The 9,012-nt window shown below is 39.3% G+C and overlaps 1 protein-coding gene across 2 annotated transcripts; it reads left to right on the top strand.

Moving 5' to 3' along the window:
- The first annotated feature begins 83 nt into the window (after positions 1-83).
- Positions 84-8,301, top strand: rpp30 (ribonuclease P/MRP 30 subunit). 2 transcript variants are annotated; one of them, XM_032573857.1, is made up of 11 exons: positions 84-731; positions 3,085-3,143; positions 3,227-3,349; positions 3,450-3,521; positions 4,661-4,750; positions 4,824-4,940; positions 5,025-5,054; positions 5,338-5,375; positions 5,644-5,723; positions 5,853-5,927; positions 8,123-8,301. In XM_032573857.1, the coding sequence occupies exons 1-11, from the start codon at positions 647-649 to the stop codon at positions 8,158-8,160; spliced, it is 807 nt and encodes a 268-aa protein (XP_032429748.1). In that variant the 5' UTR covers positions 84-646; the 3' UTR covers positions 8,161-8,301. The 2 variants fall into 2 exon arrangements, with proteins under 2 accessions (XP_032429748.1, XP_032429749.1); XM_032573858.1 differs by lacking the exon at positions 84-731 and adding an exon at positions 748-920.
- The last annotated feature ends 711 nt before the right edge of the window (positions 8,302-9,012 follow it).

Below are 9,012 nucleotides of genomic sequence, written 5' to 3'. Positions count from 1 at the left end.
GTGTACCCCGAATCTCGCCCGGAACGTTGGCTGGAGATAGACACCAGCACCTCCCGACCTCACTAGGGACAAGGGCGTTAGAAAATGGATGGATGGATGTGCGATCTGATCTCCAAATTATGCCCTGCCTCTTCCGTGACAACTCTCACACAGACAAATACAAGTCTCATCCCCATTCATTTATTCATTCATTCATTCATTCATTAGTTCACACACACAACCTATTTTCGAACTATCATTCAGAATAGTATGTCTGTATGCCTTGTTTGTATGCGTGTGTTTTAGTAGTGTATATGTGCAATCTTAGTCTTTGGTGTGTGATTGTGAGAAAAAAATTTTATGCATGTGTGACATTTTAATAGTGTATATGTGCAATTTTAGTATTTTTGCATGTGTGTATGAGTCTTTAGTGTGAGACAAAACGTAGGTTTTGTCCTAAACGGCCCCTGATAATAGAACATATACAAACTCTCAATCTTCCACTCACACCCTCTTATCACACTAAGAAGAAATTTGCGTGTATCATCACCAGTTGGTGGCAGTAATGCACCTTATGCTTGTTTGCCAAACCGACAAGAACGTCAAAGAAGATTCCTGCTCCCAGCAGTCAGTTCGTTTCCATGTGTAGTAGCCACCTCGCTGCAGCATGATGTCTGTGTTCATGGATCTGAATGTGCTGTTTTCTGCAGACAGGAGCCGCCTGCAGAGCCTCGTAGAGACAGCCGCTCACTGTGAGTCCACTTCCAGTTACCCTGACTCGGGTCTGGTTTGTAAATCCATCCCATTCGGTCGGTTATAGTTCAGAATAACAACACGGGTATCACAAGTTCATTTGACGGCTACACCTGGATACACTGTCCAGCCACCCGACGTGGGTTCAATGCGGGTGCTCTAGCTCACACAGTCCAAACCCATGTTAGGTAAATAGGTCTCTAAGTGTGAGTGTGTGTGCATTGTTGTTTATGTGTGACTGAGAAATTTAAAAAACCCACCACGGCCCGTGTCGTATTACTCTCATGGGGTGGGATGACCGCTGTAGTAAAAGACATTGTTTTATGGCAGTGGTTTTTATTTAAAAAAAAAAAAAAAGTCATTCGATCGTCCATATAAAGACGTGGTTAGAAAATTGTACTCGAATCACAGTAGTATACGTTCAACAGATGTTTACTTTAGAAATAAAAAGGAACCATCTAATAAATTACTTAAGCTTTAATTAAGCAAGTGTAAAAAAAATATTTGGTAAAAGGTCTACTCAAGTACTGAGATACTGATTATAACATCTGATTTAATATTTTACATTTAAGTCATCAGATAGCCAAAAATATCAAATTCTGGTATTTTAAAGAGTATTACCAAAATATTTATACAAATGCAGGGTTTCCTCCAGAAAACTTGCTAAGCCCGGTGGTGGGGGCGCCAAGGCGGTCCACCGGTGGTCCACCGGTTTTTGTATTAAAAGATATTAAGTAGACATCAGTACAGACAGAGCCGGGCGCTGGGCAGCGTGTTGAGATGGAAAAGCCAAACAAAATTCTTTGTCCACAAATATAAATCATTCTCACCACTCGTTAAACGCACCTCTGAAAAAGCCACTACAAGTTATTCATGCGGTTCACGTAGAGCTGCGCAACGTGGTGGGTTTGTAAACTCTTACCTTGATCAAAACCTCTGGAATGAAACATAATTCTTCACAGTCAGTTGATGTAAATATCTATACAGGTCAGCCTGTGTCCAGTTTGAGTGAAAGGAGGCGCGCGCGATCCGCGCTGAGGTAACTTAAGACATCCAGCTGCTGCAGCGCGCGAGGAAACGTGCAGAGGCGCCAGCGGTGTGATTGGTCCGGCTTTAAATGCATAAACATTTTGGTAGACAATGTAAAACATTGAAAAGTTGTAATTATTATCACATACGACATTTTAAGATCGTGGATAAGATTGTCTTCTCATGTAAGTATCGGCTCATTACCGATCCCCCAAAATTAAGGAAATTGGTGCAGATAAAATGGCTGTCCGGTAAATGTTTCCTATATTATACATGCATATAGGATATAATGTAAACAGCACTGTCAGAAATTCTATAAGTGTGTGAATGATGTAATTATCTGATTGCTGATTGCAGCCAGTCCACATTATTAGTAGAACTAGGGGCCCCAAAACCAAATTTTGTTTAGGGCCCCATGGAGTCTTGGGCCAGCCCTGCTGTAGCTTATTTTTAAATATCCATTTTATCTCCTGCCAAGATCATAAATATATTTTTTAGAATTATCAACACTAACATCATGACTAAACACAACAGTTTTCATTCAACAAGGTCTTTAACCTAAAATATCTTGCAAAGCTACTTTTTTACACTAAAGCAAATAAGTCTTAAATTCAACAGTAAATAATCATAAAAACTACTTGAACCACCACATAAATCTAACATTGACTCAACAGACAGTCCCACTTTAGATCTAAAGTCTTTAGATCTTTCTGTTCAGCTGAATCCATCTGCATTACTATCAACCACAGCTGTCATGTTGAATCTTTAGATTCCCCACATAAGAAACTTTTAAAAATCAATCAGAAACATCAGTATGATTGCATATTTTCAGTCAGTAGAGCTTTTTTTTAGAGTTTGCTTTCTGACAATAACTGTACAGCTCTTCTAACTTGCTGAACTGTTCAGTGAGAGCACCTTCTCTCCATTTCACATCCACTCACTTAGTCCAATGGAGGGATAATGCCTTTTGCATTTTGAAAAATCTTTTACCAACTTACTTGACATCCAGCATACATCCAGCCTAGAGGCACAGCAGGGTTGATTCACCACTGAGCTGCAATCCCAACAAGACAGAAACTGAGAGGCACACAGATGCTACCAGATACCCCAATTTGCTGAACAAATATGGTGCTTTGTTTTTATTCCCAACAAAAACATGCCTATTGAAATTATGAGATTCTTTATTGGGTGTATCTCCAGAAATCTACAGTTGCATGATTAAATATTAATCAACATTGATAAAATTAATGAGATATTTTAACCATTAATTAAGCCACTTTAGGTTTACTGTTTTTAATTATAGCGTGTTTGTTTCTTCTGCAGTGGGATTTTCCACTGTTGCCATCAACTATGTATATGAATCCACAACCAAGATGAAACAGGTTCGGTTAGCTGCTGTCCTGTTACTGACGCATCCTGTACTCCTGTCAGTCACTGCTCAGTAAAGTCTGTTTGTTTCCTCTAGGAAGTTCCATCGCCAGTGCCGATCAATGAGCTGATTGGTCAGCTGCCAGTGGTACAAGGTCGCTCTCGTCCAATCAAAGTGCTGAATAGACTAACAGTGGTGATGTCAGAGGCCAGTCACTTTGTGAGTTTTTCTTTGGAGAATCTTGATCAGAGTACCAGATGAAAGCTTTGTTTTTTTTTTATAAAGTTGTGATGTGTGTTTGTGTGTTTTGCTCTCCTAGAGGCCAAATGATGCAGAGTATCGCGCCTTTGACCTCCTGGCCGTCCAGCCGACCACCGAGAAGCTCTTCCATGTGAGATTTACTGACCCTTTGTTTAATCTGAGCTGAAGCAGGATGATAATTCACCGTTTTTTTTGTTTGTTTATTTTTTTAATTTTTTAACTCACCTAGTGTTAAAGATACAAAGTTTTCACTGTTGGCCAAAAGATAGCATACAGTTCGCCATGTGGGAATTATGGCTGTTCCATTTGAGAAAATCGAGTAATAGTAAAGCCTGATATATCAGCATTCACCGCTATTTTTCTCTGCTGACCTCCATTTCACAGGAATGGGAAGCTGAGAAGAAATGTCAGGATGAGGGAGACTGAGATTCAACCTTGATCTCTTCGCCCAGCTGTTAGTTCAGTTACACCAAGCAGGAACTCTGCAGAAGGAGAGGCAGGACAGAGTCTCTTTTGCAGTATTGATCTCCTATGCAGGTTCACATTAACGATTATACTGTTCAGAAACTTTAGTTGCTGATGCAGCGTCAAAAGGCTCAGAATTCTTTTGATCTTAGGTTACGTTCACACTGCAGGCCTTATTCCTCAATTCGGATTTTGTTTTATGTGGTTGTTCATATTTCCAAATAGATGCAACTTATGTGCAGATGCATAGTAACGTCAAACGTAGAACACATGCTCAGTGTTGGTAGAAGTAAACTTGGAGAGAAATGATGGAGCATATGTTGTGGTGTAAAAGTAGTTGTCCAATCGGAACCAGCACATTAACAACTTAATCCTTGTTATTGTCCGCCATGGTGGTTGTTTTCTTCCTGCTTGTGTGTATCAGTGATGTTTGTCGAGTATCACTGACTTACAGTCTGGGTGAAAGCGGCCAGGTCACATTTGAAAAGTTGAGATACATATCGGATTCAAAACCACATATATAAGTGGCCTGGGTTGCATTGGTAAAATTTTGATCCGTGTTGTGATCAGACTGTCATGGAAAAAATTCAGATATAGGTTGCATAAGAGAAAAAAAAATCAGATTTTTGTCATTTCAGGCTGCAGTGTCAAACTGCCTTAGAGTCTTTAGGAAGTGTCTCTGCTTTCTCCCTCAGGGCCACCATCTGTCTGAAAGTATCAATGCTGAAAACCCTCCCTCTGAGCTAAGAGCACTCTGGTAGTTTTAATGGAGTAATGCATAGTAACACTGTGTGTTTGTGACAGACCACCTGCATGCTGTGTGACATTGACATCATTTGCATCTCGGTGACAGAGAAACTTCCCTTCTTCTTCAAGAGAGCGCCCATAAACGGGGTGACTACCTCATTCCAAGTTTCCTGGCTTGCTTCCTTGTTTGTGAGTGTTTACTGCATTTCTCATTGTGTAGGCCATTGACAGAGGAGTGATGTTTGAGGTATCATATGCCTCAGCACTCAGGGACTCCACCATGAGGCGCTACACTATTACCAACGCTGTTTGTTTGATGGAAAGCTGCAAAGGAAAGGTTGGTGTTCTTGCATATGATTCTGTGAGCTGCAACATGATGAGACTTTCAGGTCTGAAATTTTGAAAGCTGTTTCTCTTTCAGAACGTCATCGTCTCAAGTGCAGCTGAGAAGGTCAGTGATCAAGAATGTGTGGATAGAACCCAGTCAGTCTGTATTAACCAAAAGTCCTTGATGCTGGTTATCATTTGATAACCAGTTACTAGTAACACTCAGTAACACTAAGTACTATTTGTCAATATTTTTTAATGATGCAAAACATCAAATTACATTTGTTACCTATCGTTAATACCCCACACCAGCCAGTAAGCTTTATCCATGATTAAACGTCAAAGAGACAATTTGGTCCTCTGGGGCCAGCATGGCTCTCTAACTTTGTGTTTGTGTGTTTTTTAAGGCTTTGGAGCTTAGAGGACCTTATGACATCATTAATCTGTATCCTCCAGCTGGTGATAATTGTCTGATAGGTCCTTCCCACTCTAAAGGAACATGGAAATCAAAGCTTTGCATCAGTCTCCACTGTGGAGACTGATGCAAGGAACAGTAAGAGAGGTAGCAGTTCAGCAGTGTGATGGCACCCTGTGGTGCCATGTTATGCTCTTCCTGTAAAACAGTGCAGTGTTCTGTGTAGTAAAGTGTGGAACTGGATTCAGTGTAATGCAGTGAAATACTTGGTGTGTTGTGTTCCTGACGAGTCTCTCAGAGGGGCGCTGTTTGGTCTGTCAGATGCTGACTCTAAAGAAGCCGTGTCTTCCAACTGCAGAGCCGTTTTACTGCATGCAGGTAAATTATGATGAAGCCTTGCAGCTGCAGAAGCTTCCTGTTGGTTTATCTCAGTCTGCCTGTTCATCTGGAGTTCATCTGTCTGTTCATCTGTTGTATCACATTTTTGACTTTGTTCTTTGTTGTCAGAAACCAGGAAGACTGCTAGTGGCATTGTGTACACCAGGAACAGTCAGCAGGAGGCCCTTCAGGACTGTGCCGGCAGTAGGTTTTTTCACATTCATGAATCAGATACAAAGCAACATTAACTCTGAGCTGCAGAACTTAAATTAAGTAAAACCTCAGGCGTTTCTTAAAGGGATCCATGATATTAATATACGTCATTTGAGAAATAATTATTTTAGATGTAAAAACAATACAATAAAAATACTGTAAGCTGTTTGGTTTTTATTAATATAAATAAGATATTATCACACGGAGGTCCCCATGTTGGTTACGCTGCAATACATTCTGGGTAAATGTCATGCTAGGCCTGATTGCTCTAGCTTCATCTAGGACAACAGTAATGAGTTACATCTTTGAGGCTTTTGGATTTGAATGTTGAAGTTGATGGGAATGTAGAAACCACAAGAAGTAAAGAAGGAGACATGTGGCTTCAGATTCGATGAAACAACGACAGTCGATCATCATCTTTGTCTCCTTATGAGTTTCCATGTATCATAAACAGCAATTTTCTAGGTAATAGGAAAATTACTGCATATTTAGGCCAACATATCCAATTAATCATTGATCTGTTTAAGGCCTGGATGTATTCTTCAATAAAAGATGCATTTGTTCTCTCTCCAAGTTGCAAGGACAAAATTACATCGTTCTGTTCTTGCAGTGTGTTTGTTTTGTTGTTGTTTTTGAAGATTAATTTTTACATATATTCTGGGCCACGCCTCTTCTCTCATGTGGTGCCTGACAAATACTACATGAGAGAAATGTGAAGTAGGCATGGTTACTACGCTTACGAATTGTGCAATGGAACTTCCGAAGAGTTTTTGCGTACAATATTTTTGTGAAGTATGGAACATCCAGGCAAGAAAGAACGTTGTTTATGGCCATTTAAGTCCAGATTAATTGGTTTTCATGTCCTTGTGTAATGGGTACAGGAGTCCAGGACCCATTGACAGCAGATAAAGCTGAAAAAGAAGATACAAATGATTGCATGAAAGACATGGTCTGCTTATGAGAAACAGTAGAGAAAGCACTAACTCACAGTCTCCATGTTCCTCCTGCTGGTGAAACAGTATTACTGAATCACCCAAGAAATGCACTAATTTCTCTAAACAACAAACAGTAATAAAGAAGAAGGGAAAAAAATAATAAAGTTCATGCGAGGCTATTTTTTTTTTTACATCTTTTAACTATATTACCTAAATTCAAAACATGACACATAAAAAAATAAAAAGTGCCAGATTGTAATTATATTTATATGGATCTGAGTCTTTATCAATATGTTTGGGCCAGCTTTGAATTTCTGTAAGACAACATGGATTATCTGGGTTTATTTGAGTCCACGACCTTGAGGTTCTCTATTGCTGAGTGGTCAACTCTCCTCTGATATTCGCAAAATATCAGAGGAGAGTTGACCACAGCTGCTGCAATCTTAATATAGAGAAGCTTCCCACTGGGCTAGAACTGAACTGCACATCAGCCAGTTAGAGAGAGACTTTCCAGTGGAAAAGCGCTTTAAGATTACCGAACTTTTTTTTTTTAACAACTTGCTCATTGAATTAAAGCAATGAAAGGGGAAAAAGGGACATGAAAGACATGAAAAATCAAAATGGAAATGTCCATGACAGATGGAAGAAATGAAAATGAGTTTCATTTCAGTAGGAAGTGTGCACAAGCATTTACTGTTAGAAGGGTTTTTTATTTGACATTTTTTAAAAATAAAATTTTCGGGCGTGCCGAATAAAAAAAAAACAAAAGATAGATTGCAAAACAAATTACAGTCAATGAAATCTGTTTTTCATCTGCAGGTTTAGGATGTATTTTATCACAAGTAGCGGTTAGCGCGACCCGTATTTGGAGGCCTTGAGTCCTCGACGCAGCCGTCGCGGGTTCGACTCCCGGACCCGACGACATTTGCCGCATGTCTTCCCCCCTCTTCTTCCCCGTTTCCTGTTAGCCCACTGTCACATAAGGGACACTAGAGGCCACAAAAAAGACCCCCTGGAGGGGTAAAAAAAAAAAAAAAATTATTTTATATTGGAACAAGATTTGTAGTGTTGCATGTTAGGATTTAAAAGAAAAACATGAGGGGGAAACCTTTATAACATTTTGCTAAACTAATGTTCTGTTGAGCCACAACAGTTTGTTGTAATTTGTGTATGTATCCATTTGGTAGCTGATTTCATACATATTTATTGTTAGCAAAATTAGTTTACATTTCTGTTCATCTATCTTAACAGGTGAAGCTCCTGCTGCCAAACGACCCAAACCAACCTGACTGGGATTGAGGAGGCAGAGCCTATTCTCATTTGTTTTACTGTTTTTGCTCGTCTCTATTTGAAGATGTTTTGCCTCCTAAAACTGATTTATAATTTTGGATCAATAAAGTTTGAAAAAATAAATTCTTTATTCATTTTTAGTTAATTGAGGAATGACTTTTAAAAAAAGTATGTATGTATGTACACCCCTACCTGTGTGTGTGTATATACATGTATACATATATATATGTATAGTGTCGTTGCACTTCTCACAGAAAGAGAGTTAATATCTGGTCCAGCTGTAGCCCACTGCAGATTTCATAGAGAATCTTTTTAGCTGGATTATTTAAGACCTGCTTGAATTCTCACAGTCTACATCAGAACATCACAACCCGTCTTCATTCCATAGGTTGACCCCAAAATTAAATACAATTTTTAACTATTGTAATTACACTTAAGAGAAATTAATTTAATCAAAGAATGTGTGTGTTTGCAGTTTTCTAGCCGATTACTGGTCTTTTAAAAGCCTTTACCTGCTGATTTTGATTTTGGCCAACCAATTTTTTTTTGTCTGAAATGATGCTAAATGTAGCAAAAAAGTAGCCGAGTTGGCAATATTGGGGTCACTATTAACTGCAAACATGCAGACATGAACTAGTGGGCCAGTCTATCAGTCAAACCTCTCATGGAAGAGCAACAGAGGACAGTGGCTAGTCTTTAAACCTTTGCTGAGGTAGATAAAATCGGTGGGTAAGATTGTCTTCACATGTAACATCAACTTTGGGGGATTGGATTATCAGCCAATCCCCCAAAGTTAAGAAAATTGGTGCCTATAAATTGACCAATAAATGTATGTGGTCACTTCTAAGTGT

This window comes from Xiphophorus hellerii, chromosome 10 (assembly GCF_003331165.1).
Source record: "Xiphophorus hellerii strain 12219 chromosome 10, Xiphophorus_hellerii-4.1, whole genome shotgun sequence".
NCBI classification, from domain to species: domain Eukaryota; kingdom Metazoa; phylum Chordata; class Actinopteri; order Cyprinodontiformes; family Poeciliidae; genus Xiphophorus; species Xiphophorus hellerii.
Note: the sequence above shows the minus strand (reverse complement) of the source record. Positions and strands in the feature narration are given on the sequence as shown.

Coding starts and splice junctions, on each gene's coding strand:
- rpp30 (XM_032573857.1), top strand. CDS start 647: ATGATGTCTGTGTTCATGGATCTGAATGTGCTGTTTTCTGCAGACAGG. Junction 732..3,084: donor CGTAGAGACAGCCGCTCACT/GTGAGTCCACTT, acceptor TTTCTTCTGCAG/TGGGATTTTCCACTGTTGCC. Junction 3,350..3,449: donor TGTCAGAGGCCAGTCACTTT/GTGAGTTTTTCT, acceptor TTGCTCTCCTAG/AGGCCAAATGATGCAGAGTA.